The sequence below is a fragment of the Sapajus apella genome, unplaced genomic scaffold (genome assembly GCF_009761245.1).
Source record: "Sapajus apella isolate SASKATOON/1434 unplaced genomic scaffold, GSC_monkey_1.0 scaffold87, whole genome shotgun sequence".
In the NCBI taxonomy this organism is placed as follows: Eukaryota; Metazoa; Chordata; class Mammalia; order Primates; family Cebidae; genus Sapajus; species Sapajus apella.
This window is the reverse complement of record NW_022437027.1, coordinates 403,384-419,799: the sequence shown is the minus strand read 5'-3', so window position 1 is coordinate 419,799 and position 16,416 is coordinate 403,384. Positions and strand designations below refer to the sequence as shown.

The 16,416-nt window shown below is 35.7% G+C and overlaps 1 protein-coding gene across 2 annotated transcripts in view; it reads left to right on the top strand.

The window, feature by feature from the left end:
- The window catches only part of AP1AR (adaptor related protein complex 1 associated regulatory protein), a 38,516-nt gene that overhangs the window by 15,269 nt on the left and 6,831 nt on the right, over positions 1-16,416 (top strand). For both annotated transcript variants that reach the window (XM_032254739.1, XM_032254738.1), the window contains exons 2-5: positions 6,732-6,780; positions 8,319-8,345; positions 11,229-11,254; positions 14,272-14,368. In XM_032254739.1, coding sequence (XP_032110630.1) covers positions 6,732-6,780; positions 8,319-8,345; positions 11,229-11,254; positions 14,272-14,368 — 199 coding nt within the window. The remainder of the gene's footprint in view (positions 1-6,731; positions 6,781-8,318; positions 8,346-11,228; positions 11,255-14,271; positions 14,369-16,416) is intronic.

Genomic DNA, 16,416 nt, shown 5'->3' with positions numbered 1-16,416 from the left:
TGCTTGAAGCCAGGAAGCAGAGTTTGCAGTGAGCTGGGATTGCACCACTGTACTCTGGCCTAGGTGACAGAGTGAGACTGTCTTAAAACTGACAAACAAAAAAATACATAATTTTGTTTGGGCACCCACATTGGTGATTTCATCGTGTCCCAGGCTCTCACTTTCAGCCTTTTGGGTCAGGTGGAGAAAACCAAGGTAAATTTAATAATTTAAAATGAGAAATGTAACTGTCAAGGAATGGTATAGTACTTGTGTCTTTAGGTAAAGACATTATTTTACTATAAGCATAGAATAACAGGGTGGGAGGTGCTTAATGAGAGTAGATTCGGAACAAGAAAGTTAATTATACAATTCAAATAATCCATTATCTTGGAACACCACCATCCACTGGGACCAGATAGCCCAGGTCCTTGAACCAGGGGACTCTTCTACAGACAGGGTTTGGCTGAATTCTTCCAACAGTTGTTTCTCTATTTTCTATTCTTCTGTTTCTTCTATTTTACACATCTTTTAAAAAGATATTATTAACTTCCTTCTCTTTCTTTTAAATCTTACAGGAACCATTCTGTTTCTTTAAATTAACTTAGCATGTGAAAATAACTGATACATTATGTATTGTTTATAGCTTTAATTTCTGCTTTTTCTGTTTCCAGCTTGCTGGGAGATAACTCACTCTTCCTCAGTCCCCAAGGAAGAGACTATACTTCCATTTCCCCATATTGGTTAGAAGTAAAATCCTTGAAAACAATAGGTATATGTATGTATTGGTAGTAAGTGTATTGTATGAAGTGTATGTATGGGAGGGGAAAAATTGCTGACGTTGCATCTTTATCTACAGATAACCTTCCCTGGGACAGCAAAAGAAAGCAAGATGAATTTCCTGGGTTTGAAGCAAAGAAAAAAGGAAAAGTCATTTTTACTGATCTGAGATTGAGAAGTAGCCCCAAGGATAATTATAGGAATTACTTTTAAGGGGTTTTTGGACTGATGTTTGTGTTAACATTGTAGGTTTGGAATTTGAATAGAGGATTCTTACCCAGACTCCAACTTTGTATGAATATCAAGCTCAAGGCATCTAAAACACAAACTTGCTTCTTTCCCAGGCTTCCTCGTCTTGGTAAATGACAAATCCATTTTCTAATTGTTCAGGCTTCAGAGTTAGGAGATAGCCTTGAATTTTCCTTTTTACACACATCCTTACATCTAATACATTAGCAAATTCTGTCGACCCTGCCTTCAGAATTACTTCTCATTACTCCCACTATTGCTACTGTGATTGAAGCCACCATCGTTTCATTGGCCTACTATTGTAATAGCTTTCTAATTGGCCCCTTAAAATATATGTCAGCTTGTCTTTTAAGGATCTTCCAGTGAAGTTCTTATAGCTAATAAATTCTTAAGGAATGATAGAATTTAAAAATCATTGTTTTTGTACTCTCTAGTGAAATAATGGAACTGAGTACTGATTATCAATGGATGCTAAAAACCATTTGGTAAAAGCTTGATGTGAAACATGATGGATGGATTAGGCTGACAGTATCTTACAGATCAATCTTAGCATCACTAAACCTGAGGCAGGCAAAAATAAAGTTCCTTATGATTTGATTCAGTAGCAAGTACCATAAGTGAAGCATTCTTGCCTGAAAAAAGTAAACTCAGTATAATCAAGCTTTTAAATCAAATTACTAATTTACAGGAAATACAGTGGATAGAAGAAAAAGTTAACACCAGGAGGAAAAATATCAGGTAAATTCAGAAAATTGGAAATTTTGTAGGACAAATAACACCGTTTCTCTAACAAATCAATGGCATAAAAACAGACACTGGTACAGGGAAGAGGGCTGATATGGACTAAAAGAGTTGCAAGAGGCTTAACAAGGAAACATACTATGTGGCCCTTGTTTGATTCTGATTTGAACAAATCATGTGTAAAAAGATAATCAGGGAAATAGAAATATAGACTGGACTGGGCATTAGATAATATTAAAGAATTATTTTAAATTTTGTTGGTGTGTTAGCTTTAAAAAAAAACAGTTCTTAAAACTGTAATTAGAGATGCAAATTGAGGTAAGGGTTAAATAACACACCTGGGATTTGCTGTAAAATACCAACTTAAAACAAAAAGGGGTATAATATAAATGAAACATGATTAGGAAATAGTAACTTTTTAAGTGGGGTAATGGGGACAGGGGCGCTTATTAATCTCTTCTCTCTGCTTTTGTGCATATTTGAAAAGGTTCATGATAAAAGTTTTAAAAAACAGAGTGAATGCTAAAGATAAAAATCTCTTCTGTGAGTTCATATCTAATTAATATTAAAATCTAAAACTCTTCCCATGGTCTATAAAGTCTGTCATCTGACCCTGGCTATCCCTTAGACCTTCTCTCCCTTTCTTCTTCATTCCAGCCATTCTGACCCCCTTGCTTTCTTAGACTGTACCAAGTTGAGTTTGCCTCAGAGCCTTTGCTTTTCCTCTGTTTAGAACTATTTTCCTCTAAATATCTGTCTAGCTGGCTTCCTCATTTCCTTGGGGGTCTTTGTTCTGCTTTTGCTTTAACAGAGAGGCCTGCCTTACTCACCCTACATAAAATAACCTCCCCCCTCCAATCACTATCTTCACTTACTCTAAGGTTCTTTTCTTTAAAAAAAAAAAGAAATGTATAGGCCAGGTGCAGTGGCTCACGCATATGATCCCAACACTTTGTGTGGCCAAGGAAGGCAGATCACTTGAGGTCAGGAGTTAGAGACCAGCCTGGCCAATAAAGTGAAACCCCATCTCTACTAAAAATACAAAAATCAGCCGGGTGTGGTGATGGGCACCTGTAATCCCAGCTACTTGGGAGGCTGAGGCAGGAGAATCGCTTGAACCTGGGAGGTGGAGGTTGCAGTGAGCTGAGGTAGTGCCACTGCACTCCAGCCCGGGTGACAAGAGTGAGACTCCATCTCAAAAAAATATATATGTTTATATTTATAGATTTAGAGGGTACAGCTGCAGATTTCTTACCCGTATATATTGCATAGTGAGATACCATCTTATGCCAGTCAGAATGGCCATTACTGAAAAGTCAAAAGTAGTAGAGATTGGCAAGGATGTGGAGAAAACAGAACACTTAGCCACTGTTGGTGAGAATGTGAGTTAGTACAACCTTTATAAAAAACAGCAAGAGTTTCTTTTCTTTCATAGCGATTATTATCATGTGGTGTATTTATGTGTTTATTATCATTAATTTGGGAATGTGAGTTAGTACAACCTTTATAAAAAACAGCATGAGGTGCTTTTCTATCATGGCAATTACTATCATTTGATACATTTATCTGTGTATTTATTATGATTAATTCCCAAATTGTTAGCTCCAAAGTGGCAGGGCCTTTATCTATTTATTGACAATTGTATTGCCAGCACCTGGAACAGTGCCAGGCACTTGAGAAGCACTTGATAAATATTTATGAAATAAAAGTATAAAACTTGACTTAAGGTTTAATAGTTGAGTACTTCCATTCCTCTCCTCAGTCGTTCTGCTTACCCTTCACTTGTATTCTTATCTTCACCTAGGAGCAAGATTTGAGTTTCATTTTTTATTTCTTAGTAGCTCTCTGAAATCTCAAATGGTCCTTTCAAACCATTAGAAAGTTGGCTAATTATTTTTTAAATACATATAGAATATAGAAAAGTATGTGAAAAGTTAAGGTTTTATATGGCTGGAAGTTGGCAAAGTATCAGTGACTGAATTTAACACTTTACAGTTGTCTGAGGGTCCTATTTGGTCATCAATAATGTTTGACTAAGTAAACATAATTCAAGCATACTTGAATAAGTAATTCTTAATTCATGAAATATATACATATTACAGTGTTTCTTGGTATTTTCAGATAAGTCACAGGATAAAGCTCCCCTGATAAAAATGTTGCCCCTGAGTTTACCAAATTGAATATTTACTTTATCAGTGTAATCTTAGCTTTTATTGTGATAGGAGTCAAGATACACCCTTTGTGAACAAGGTCTCAATCTAATCCATTTTAAAAGGAAAGCTTGAATTTTTTTCCCAAATATATTTAGCTTTTCTGTTTATCTTGTTTTATTTATTGCTATTCATAATTTGCTCATTTGTTGTATCACTTAATGTTTATTTATTATCAGGACTTTGTGGGGACAGAAGGCCAGTTAAAACTATCTTAGGCAAAGGGTCGAATTTACAATAGGGACCTTAGGTTTCTCAACCAATAACCAAACCATAAGCAGGGTGGGATGCATCTGGTTCTTAGGGGTGACCTCGGTGCTGTCAGAGCACTCTTACAGTTGATTTCATTCCTCTCATTGCACATTGTCAGAAAGCATAATCCCCAGCAACTCTCTAGAGCTCTCAGAAGGATTGTCTCTCCCTGCTCAGTTTCTGTGTAACCCTGAACCAGTTGTCAAATGAGGTGTGGGGTACTGACTGACTGTAGCTTAGTCAGACACTCAGGGATTCAGTCATGTGAGAACATGAGTGTTCTCAGTATAGCTGGCTATGGATAGAGGGGACAGAAAAGGGAGACATTTACAACAGATAACACTTTTGTCTACTACTAAAGTGAGCTTGTAATATCTATGTGTAATTGGACTAGAACGTGGTGTTCTGCCGTCTAATATAAATGTAGTATAACAGTTACCTTGGTTTGGACAGTGTTCTACTCAGCTTTGGGCTTTGCTACCCCAGTGAATTCATACTGATGGCTCATATTGATAGTGTTACTGAACTTTATTTCTAATTATTCAGCTATACCACTCAGTACACCTGGAAGAGGAAACAGATTAATCAGAGACAGATTCTTCATTCAGGGAAGATAGTAATGGTTGCATGGAGAGAACCATATAGCACTGTAAGCAGGAATCCTAATGCCAGAACCCAGTGCTACTACTGAAGGTTCAACCCATTTCTGTATTTGTTTGAGAAATAAAGAAGAGAGAAGAGTAGAGGCACTAGATAGAGGACTGAGGGTATTGCATTTATATTGGATGTATCACATGAAATTTGTGAAATTGCAATACCAAAATCTTTGCTTTTTACCAGTGGTCTCTTAATGGGCAATAACACAGCTTTGCATCTATCAGCAGATAAAGATTATAGCAGGAAAAATAGTTCCTGTAATTTCATTGCAATTTTTATTCTCCAGTCATGTTAGTTTGACATTCTCTTTCACTAAACCTTTATACAGACATAGACATAATACAAAGAATTCTGCACTTTTGGAGTCCCAGATATACTTGAGCCCAAGAGTTTGAGACCAGGCTGGGTAACATAGTGAGACCCTGTCTCTGCAAAAAGTAAGTGAAGCCAAGCATGGTGGTGCATCCCTGTAGTACTAGCTACTGGGTAGCCTGAGGGGATCACTTGAGCCCAGGAATGCAAAGCTGGGCTACAAATCCTGACTCACCAGTTAAGATTGTGCCACTGCACTCCAGCTTGGGCGACAGAGTAAGACCCTGTCTCCAAAAAAGAAAAAAAAAAAAGAATTCTGACCTTTCCTAACCCCAGAATTCTTCCTGTTTCTTAAAAGTATGCTTTCTGTCCATGAATCCTGATGCATTAGGAACACCTAGTACAAATTTGGATTCCAATTGCAGGGGCGCGGGGCGGAGTTCTCTCCTTCATCAGGTTCAGCAGCTTTTAACAGGAACCACATTATGACTGAAAGTCTCATAATCTCCTGGCACTTCAGTTACAAAGGACTGTGTGTGGCCCTGTCCTGGGATACCAGCTTGGATCCTGTGGTATTTAGAATGTAGACATATCTTTGGAAAAGATATCATAAAGAAGATTCCCGTTTGACCACATGTACGTTTAATGGGAGCAGAAAATAATGATTAAAATGAAAGTCAATATTTGGCCCTAGCTGAAAAAAATGTAATGGATTGTTTGATTGACATATATATGCATTGTTTCTTTTATTTGTGAGGGCATGGAAAAATAACAAAGTCTTGAATAAAGATACATGATTCTACCACCAAAGATAACTACCCTTAGCATATTGACATATATCCATTCAGATAGTGATGTTTTGTGTATTTTTAACAAAATTGAGAATTTTTTTTTCTTTTTTTTGAGATGGAGTCTCACTCTGTCACCAGGCTGAAGTGCAGTGACACAATCCCCTCTCACTGCAACCTTCACTTCCTGGGTTCAAGCAATTCTCCTGCCTCAGCCTCCCGAGTAGCTGGGACTACAGGCGTGCATCACACACCCAGCTAATTTTTGTATTTTTAATAGAGACAGGGTTTCACCATGTTGGCCAGGATGGTCTCAATCTCTTGACCTCATAATCCGCCTCCCTCGGCCTCCCAAAGAGCTGGGATTAAAGGCATGAGCCATCTCGCCAGCTGAGAGTATATTCTTTTTATATATTATTTAACACATCCGTAATTTTAATAAGATATTTTTCTTGATGTAGTAAAATGAGATAAGTTTTAAAATGTACTCTGCTCAATGTAGTAAATATAGTAAATTGATTATTACAGATTTAGTAAATATTTGTACCAACACAAAGAAATATTGACTAAACAAAGTCACATTGAAGTTTAAAAATCTGGGCTTTTTATATTCTTAGGTGAATTTTATTGTTCTTCTTTTTAAAAATATAACTATATGTTAGAGGTTTTAAAGTTGCTCTTGAGAAAATGTTTTTATGCCACTATATTAAGTCAGTCTTAGAGTTAATTGTGTTTTTTAAAGTTACTCTGTTTTCCTTCCCAGATCCAAGTATTTTAGAACATGCTCAAGAGGTGAGCACTTAACGATAGAGGTAAGTAGTTGTGAATTTGATTGGATTAAAAGTGCCTTTAGAAGGGCAGAAGGGGCTTTTTGTTGTAAAGAGGGAAAGATCTGGACCCAAATTTAGAAGGAACTGTTTATATTTCAACATTGTTCATGTTAGTGAAGATAGAAAGAATTGGAGCAGTGGGGGAAGGAATGAATAGGAAGAAGTTTGCAGAGGATTATGGGTCTGTTTCTGTACTAGCTTTTCCCCCACTGTAGGTAAGTCAGGGAGAAGTTACTCTTCTGTCACTAATAGTGGCTCACTTAGGCAGTGGGTATAATGGAAGTTGGTTGGCCTGCCCCAACAGGGAGGAGTAGCAGAAACAAAGCAGCAAGTTGAGTTTAAGCAACTCCACAGCAGAATCACTGAGTCACTTTTTCTTTGTATGTAAAATATAATAATAATGGAAGCTACCATGTATTCCTTACCTACTATAAACTAGCCATTCCACCATACAAATTAAGAATGTCATCACGGCATGTGATGACAGGTGATGGTCACCCTGTTTCATGGATGAAAAATCAGAGGCTTAGACAGGTAGAGAAATTGGGCTATATTACACAACATGTAAGTGTCAAAACTAAATTCTCGTTCAAACTGCCTGCCTCCAAAGTTTGAACACTGTACTTCATGGCCTTCTAGATTAATTAATAAGGAAACGTGTAAGGCAGGAATTAGATATTTAAAAATCACAACCAATATAAAAATAAGGTAAATGTAATAACTTGAACAGCTTTATTCTCTTTTTAGAGAGAGTCCTTAATTTTCTAAACCTTGGAATTCATTGTTTCTTCTTAATCTTTAAACCAAACAGTATTAGCAATAAAACACCTTTTCTTTCAGGTGGTTATCAAGTTATTTATATTTAAAATACAAACATTTTAGTGATATAATAATAAAGAATGTAGGCCCATTCTTTATCGTTTTCATAGATTCTGATGATTTTCATTAGGTCATTGACATAATAGTGTTAATCACATTATGATCAAACTGTTTACATTCCTGTCTCTAGAAAGACAGTGTATTGGAGGATAGTGACTACCTTTGAACAGATTTTCAGTAATAACTATATGAATGAATACATGAATAAATATAAACATGTAGGGAAATTCTTATTTGGTAACTTTTAGTTCCCATTCCTTGAATAATTTTCCTTCTTATGACATTCGTTCTGAACTCAGGTGAAGTAGAATATTCTGGTAGCATGGACTTAAAATATTTGTATGAAATATTTTACTCAGGTGAAAGTTTTAGTTCTAATTTATATAGAAAATTGCTGTAATTCTCCTGTTTGATTTTCATTCTTAGAAAGTCATAAATTAAAATAGTATATGCTTGCCTTGGCCATTTTGTAGGATTGTTGAATATATCAAATGAAATGATGTATTAAAGAGGTATTTGAATTAAATATCTTACAAATATAAAGGTATATTATTTTTAAGTGAAAAAAGTAACATAATTTCTTATGAGATGTACACCTCAGGCAAATATTCCTCCTAACACTTACTTTTTTGTCCTTTCAGTTTGAGAATCTAGTAGAAAGTGATGAAGTAAGTATTTTCATAATAGTATAAAACATCTATTTGTTTTTATCATTAATCATCTTATTAGTTCTAACAATTGTGTTTATAATTTTTACTATATTTGTTTTAGAATTTTTATTTTTACTTTTTAGTCCTATATTATTTTCATCTTTTACTAATTTAAATTAGAAAATAATTTTGAATTTTTTTTAACTATCTAAGATATACTATACACATACACAGGTTTTAAGGATTGTATGGAACCTGAGGAACTTCAGAAAGTTGTACTTCTAATATTTCTAACCTTTTGCATTAGGTAGGTAAAAATACCCCACAATCCAGAGCAGACCCACTGATTTTTCTTTTTCCTTTCTTTCTTTCTTTCTTTGTTTTTGAAGATGGAGTCTCACTCTGTTGCCTAGGCTGGAGTGCAATGGCACGATCTTGGCTCACTGCAACCTCCGCCTCCCAAGTTCAAGCTATTCTCCCTGCCTCGGCCTTCTGAGTAGCTGGGATTACAGGCGCCCACCACCACGCCCAGCTGCTTTTTGTATTTTTAGCAGAGACGGGGTTTCACTGTTTGGCCAGGCTGGTCTCAAACTCCTGACCTCAAGTGATCCACTCGCCTTGACCTCCCAAAGTGCTGGAATTACAGGCGTGAGCCACCATGCCCGGCTAAGCAGGCCCATTCTTTAATTAGAGTTTTCATAGATACTGATGGCAGATTTTACACATGTTTATTCTGCAGTTTCTGACTGTAGCCATCATCTCTTTTATCAGTTATTCTTTATGTTGATTTTCTACATTTCAGCTCATAAAACTCAGCAAGTTTTAAGATGCTTCCCAAATACAGAAATGTTAAAAATATGAGGGGAGGGCATTTTAGAATCAGCAAATGTAGTGTATATTTAAACATTTGATCTTAGTTAAAAGGCTAAGCAGCATTTCTTATGCATTGGTATAGTTAGAACTTTAGTTTGTATGCTAATTTGCAACTTCACTAAATTAATTGTATGAGTTTGTGCAAATTACTTAACCTCCCTTGGTCTACTTTCTACATCTTTAAAATTGCTTAGACTAGAAGAACAAACACTGCAAGTTGACAATTTGTCATTTTTATTTTCTAAGGAAAGAAGAAAATGTATTAAACCTTTCTTTTAAGAATAGATTCTTCAGCCTTTCTCAGAGTATATATAGAATACTAGTCTCAGAATGTGAATTAGCATGTAAAACGTTCTGAGATAAACTTGTTAAACCGAATTATTTAAGCTTGTTCAACTCAGCTCTTCCCAAATTAATGTGTGTAAAAGTCCTTTTTTAAAATAATGATACATACTTATCATTTGATAGGACACATTTTAGAAACTATTTTAGCCTTTTGTTCTCCCAGTAAAATATTTCACTTCATAGAACTTATTTCTTTCCCTTTTCAAAAGTCACTTTTGTCTTCTTGTGTTTCTCTTAAACAGTTTAAGCAAACACTGGACGTGATATTTTTAAAGCATCTGACAAGTGTTAAAAGAAAGCATTCTTTCAGCCTCCAATATAATTCATCCCAGCGTACTACTTTTCAAAAGAACTCGTGATTCCTTGTATTTTTCCTAAGATGCTTTTTGTTTGGTTGGCTGAGGTTTTTTTTGTTTATTTTTGGTTTTGCTAACCCCTCTTCTCTCTCATTTACTTCATATTTTGTGTTTGGTTTAGTTGAATGTCATCATGTTTTATAATACTATTTTCTAAACTAATGTGGACCATTTGGAATTTTATCCTGCTTTATATTTTAACTTTCAGTTGTGAATAGTTTAAATGTGTAATAAATAGGCATAAACCTGAATAAATCCTGAAAATAGTTATGGTTTGCTTTGGAGGAAAAAACTACAGATAATTTCGTAACCTTGTGAAAGAAATAAAAAGTTTATTCTCATTATTGTAATTATGTTCAATAAAGTTGCTGCAAATGCTAAATTAGTGAATGCTGAAGCATTACTGCAGGAGAAATACAGGGTTAGGTTCCTGCAAGCCTCTGATCACAATATGTTCATCAATCAATCAGTATATAAACTTATTCTATGTGCGTTTCTCTTTAAGACACCGTATTAAACATATATTATTGACTCATTAATTTTGAATGCAGTCAATAGCATAAACTCATGCCTGTATGAAGCTTACTTAACACACATATTTTCCCCTTAAGGCACATCATAGTTTCCTTGGCCTTTAGAAACACACTGGGATACTTAGTATTCTACACTTTGAGGTCATTTTAAACAGAAATCACCAGCAAAAAAGCACAAAAATGCAAACAATATGGCACTAAATAGACTGTAAAAAGGATACTTGTTTATAGCATGAGAGCTGAAACAAGAAAGCAGAATATCTGTTGCCCTGTTCTACTTCATCTGGGAATGTGCATTGCTGGGCAACTCAAAATTTTTACTGCTCCATGCCCGTTCTTGAATAACCAAGAAAGCTCAAAGAGTATTGATTTTGTGGTTACAAATAAATTTTCCAAGTAGGCAAATTTGCAAGTACAGAAACTGCAAAGAATAAGGATCAACTATTAATATAAATGATAAGGACATAGAGAATATGTTGTCAAATACCATCCTGACCCCAGTTTATTTGGTATATAACAAATATTTGTTACCAAAAATTAAGAAATGTCCAGCAAAGGGCTTTATGTAATTAAGCTAGATCATAAACTAATTTTTCTTTGGGGAAGTAGTAAAATTTTAAAGCTTTTTGTTTCAAATACTTTTAATAGTGAAATATATTTAATAGTGAAATGTATTACTCTCATGAAAATGAGTAAGTTGAAAGTATTTAGATTAAATAAAAATTATATTGGTTTACCTTAAATAGAATTTAGCTAGTGAATTTGTTTTAATTGTTTACTTAATTTTTGTGCAGGGGGAGAGCCCAGGAAGCAGTCATAGGTAAGGCTTTGTTTAAAAATAATAACAAGAAACTTCTATGTGAACTGTAAGAAAACTCTTTTAAGAAGTCAGGCTTTATCATTTACTTGCTTTGAGACATTAAACAGTTTACATTTCAGAACCTTAGTTTTTTCTTTCTGTAAGATTGAGGCAAATATTACATATCTCAAGACTATTTTGAATGTTAAAGAATTTAATGTAAGTGCCTAGATGCTTTCCTGTTGTACCTGTTATATGTTTTTTTAGTTTTCTTAACCATTTAATATAAGTACATTTCTTTTAAATTTTTTAACTTTATCACCCCTTTCTTTCCTTATGTATTCTGAAACTTGTGATACTAATTTTTTTCACATTTTTCAATAGTAGCTAAAACCTTGTACTATAATTATTTGAGCAGCTTTTTAATATTTTATTAAAATTACATGCATTACTTAAAAAAGAATTACCTGTAAGTCAAAACAGCATTCTTAATTTCAAGAGAATATTTTCATATACTGTTATATTATGAACATATAATCCTTATATTTTTTAGTTTAGCAAACATTTATTAAGCAATTATCATGTGCCAAGCACTATGCTAGACACTGGGATTTAAAACATCAGACATAGTCTCTCCATTAGAATAAAGAACATCCTGGTCTGGGAGATTGATTCTGAAGATGACCAATTTCAATATGAGATAGGGAAAGCAAGTCAATAATGGTTATAGAACATTCTAGGAAATCCTAGAGAAGAGGCTGTTTGCTCAAAACAGCCTCTTGTATGGAGGGAGAAATCCAAGAAGACATCTTTAAGGGGCTAACACCTAGTGTTGATTGTGGAAGGGTTGGTTAGTGCTAACTATCCAGGTAGAGCGGGAGGATGTTCCAGACAGAAGAAATTGCGTAAGCAAAGTGAGAGAACTGATTGTAAAGGGGTACAAGGAAAGTATGTGAGGTGATAGAAATGTTATATATCTTAATATCTTGATTCCAGTGGAAGTTACATGAGTGTATACTATTATCAGAACCTTATGAACTGAACACTTAAAATCTATATTTCATTTTATAAGTTATACTTCAAAGAAAAAAATTTGAAGCCCTAATATATAAGTAGGGCTAGCAGAAGTTAGAGCTGAAGGGACAGAAGTATGGGGATATTACCTTATACATGGCTAGTAAACATTATAGTTACCAAGATCACTTAACTGAGGTGGGGGGTTGGGGAGAGATGGACTTGAGAATGGTTGGAGCATGGAGAGAGAGCAGTGATCTGAGGACTGAATAGGCGGACACTAGAAGAGGATTATGAAGATGACCAGGAAGTAGTTGGCAAAAAGAAGAACCAGGAGAACTTGGGAAGCCAAAGGAGGAGAGACAGACAGACAGACAGATGGGAATGGTCAATACTGTCCCACAAAACAAAGGTAGTAAGATAAGGACTTGTATTTGGCAACATAGAAGCCAGTGATTACCTTTGCTAGAGTTATCTGAGTGATGGGAACCAAGCTAAACTGCAGCAAATTGACAAGTGAATGGGAGGTAAGGAGATGAAGGCAAAAGAAGAACAGTAGTTCAGAACAAGAGCTACACTACCTGGGGTTCAAATTCTAGCTTTGCCACATGCTATATAACCTACTTAGCCATATTCATTATCTGTCTTCCTCTTACTTCCTTCATATGTATAATCTTTATATCTACCTTGTAGGGTTGTTGTGAGGATTAAAATTTGTTAATATGTATGAAACACTTAGAAGAGAGCCAGGCACATAGTAAGTGCCAGATGTACTGACTATTAATACTATACATTTAATTTCAGGACTTGGCTGAAAGAGAGAGCAGTAGCTTGAGATAGGTACAGGTCAAATGAAGGGGTTTTTCCCTTAGTTGCTTCTTTCTTCCCTCCTTCCTTCACATGGAAGAGAGGTGCAAACAGACAAAAGGAATAGGATAAAAGTAAAAGAGAGGTACTAATTGACAGAACAAGGTCCCAGAGAATTCTCTGGAGTGAGGCAGGAGAGGTGGGCTCACTGGTGAATGAATCAAGAGTGTAAATGTAGTAGGTAACCCTGAACAAGTTAAGAACATTCCTCTTTAGAGGATGGTGAGGAGAATAAGGATATATATAAGTAAGTGGGGGGTGGCACAAAGTTGGGGAGATTGATGGTTGATACTCCTCATTTCTTAAAGTGGAGTGAAATTGCCTTTTAAGAGAAAAAAAGGTATGAATAAGGAACTTGAGTATTTGAAGATTTTGAATTTCGTAGTGTAGGATATGTGAGGGAGTTGCCACATATATGTAAAAGGACTGCTGCTGGTGGCTGAGTGCCAAATTGATGTCAGATTTTCTCTAGCAGCCTAAAACAGAAAAGGGCTGATCATGGAAATGACCCAGGGTCAGAATGTAAGTAAAACTGAGTGAATATGGAATAATAATAGGAACACAAGAAAGTATGTTGGTAAGAATGTAGTTCAGCTCTGCCTTGGTGTCCATATTGGATGTAAGTGAAGCAAGATGATTGGGACAGATAGACTGGGAGAAAAGGGAAGGTTGAATGTCCTGGGAAATCCAGAGTGATTCAGCAGGATAAAATAGGAGGATTAAGAAGAGTTCCAGAATGGTATGAGGGCTGAGGTCAGGGTGTAGTAGCGTACTGACGTTTATATTTTATGAGCATTTCGGGATATGGTTTAGGGTATACACCCATAGCTTAGATGGCTGAAGCAGAGCCAGATGAAGGTAAATGAAGTCAACATTTCCTAAAAGGTAGCTGTAATGCTTTAAGAACTAGTCTGATAATGTATCATCTTTAAACTAGTCTGATACATTATCTAGTGCATATCAGTTTATGCACTAGAATTATAGCAAATGTTAGAATGTATACTTTTTACTCTTAACAATTGAAGTTGTAGGAAATTGCTTTAACATTTTTAAGAGCAAAATTTGAGAATTTCACTGGTTTTTTGAGTGTTTTATTTGTACTTAGACTCATCAGAAATTTTTGTTTTTTCTTTTTCTCCCCATCCTTTTTTCTCTAGGCCTCTTACTGAGGAAGAAATTGTTGACCTAAGAGAAAGGCATTATGATTCTATTGCCGAAAAACAGAAAGATCTTGATAAGAAAATTCAAAAAGAGGTAAATAGTCTTTTATATTGCCTAAGTACATGTTATTATAAAGGAGAGAATTGTCATTAAATAATATATTGTCTAGAGTCATTGGACCTATATTTAGATACATACAGGTGACTATAATTTAAAAGTAAAACTATCATTCCAGCCTATTATCATTTCTTTTACTTTGGCTTAATTTATCAGAAATCATATGTTGCCAAAAAATGGAGATATTTTTAAACATTCTTTTAAAAATAATTTCTTAATTCACAAAGTAGGAACTCTGGCAAGAATATGCACCTTTGTATTTAAAACCAACTCTTAGGCCAGGCACAGTGGCTCATGCCTGTAATCTCAGCACTTGGGGTGGCCAAGGCAGGTGGATTGCATGGGCCCAAGAAGTTAAGACCAGCCTGAGCAACATGGTGAAACCCCATCTCTACAAAAAATAGAGAATGAGCTGGGTGTGACGATGCATGCCTGTGGTCCCAGCTACTTGGGAGGCTGAGGTAGGAGGACTGCTTGAGCCAGAGAGGTTGAGGCTGCAGTGAGCCATGATCATGCCATTGCACTCCAGCCTGGGCAGTAGAGTGAGGCCCTATCTCAAAAAGGAAACAACAAAAAACAAATTTAAAAAAAAATTACCCTGTTGCACAATAAGTAGTTTTTTGAAGACTTTTTGTCTTGGTGTATTTGTTCACAGAGAACCAAGTACTTATAATCATAAGTGTTAAAGTTGTTTAATGTGCTTATGGAAATGGCCTACAATTATGGTTTTACATCCACTAAAGTAAATGGAATTATTCATATTCCACTGTGCATTTAAAAATTTTCTGTTTAAGACCGGGCATGGTGGCCATAGTTGCAGCACTTTGGGAGACCAAGGTGGATGGATCATTTAAGCCCAGGAATTTGAGAGCAGCCTGGGCAACATGGTGAAACCCTATCTCTTTAAAAAACTGCAAAAATTAGCCAGGCCTGGTAGTGCACACCTATAGTCCCAGCTACTAAGGAGGCTGAGGTGGGAAGATTGCTTAAACCCAGGATCCTCAAGGCTGCAGGAGTTTGAAGTCAGGATCAGTGTAGGTCAAGGCTGCAGTGAGCCATGGGGGAGCCACTACACTCCAGACTGGATCGCAGAGCAAGACCCTGTCTCAAAAACAAATACACACACACAAATGTTTGTCTCTTGAAAGCGGGTATGGTGGCTCATGCCTGCAGTCCTAGCGCTTTGGAGGCCCAAGACAGGTAAATTGCTTGAGTCCAGGAGTTAAAAACCAGCCTGGGCAACTTGTCAAGAACTCATCTCTGCAAAAAATACAAAAATTCCCCTGGGGGGTGGCGCATGCCTGTAGTCCCAGCTACTCTGGAGGCTGAGGTGGGAGAATGGGTTGAGCCCAAGAAGTCCAGGCTGCAGTGTTTGTGCCACTGTACTCCAGCCCCGGTGACAGAGTAACACCCTGTCTCAAAAAAAAAAAAAAGTATGTTTAGTACCAATTAGTGATTTCAAAAGGATTAATGTAAGCTGTACAACAGATGTTAATATTAGCCTAAAGAAAAGAATTTGTGTTGAAATTTTATTTTCAAATTGACTTGAACATGAAATAGATATTACTAAGACAGCTTATGTGCTCTTATGAATGTCAGGAACTTAAATATAAAAGTAATTTTTGAATAGTTTGATAGTAATAAAATTAAGGAGACATGTGCATTGATGTTAATTAGATGGCAAGACATTAATTTTGTGAAAGCCGAGTTCCCTTTGGTCAACAGTGATATAATTGGTCTTAAAGATACTGGATTTATGAGTGCCAAAACCAGTAAACTGGTGAAGGTGATGTGTTGGAATGATTGTTTAAAATGAAGATCAGTGCATATTCTAAAGAAACACTTCTATATTTATGCAGATTAATGCTACTGCTTCATAACTCAGTTTCTACAGAATTCTGTAATATGTTTTATATCCTTTGGGTTATTTTGTAAAAGAAGAAATTTAAAGAGATAATTGCAAACATTTCAATTCTGTCATGCTTTGTAGAGATCAATTATTTTTTAATTATTTTTTGTTTTAT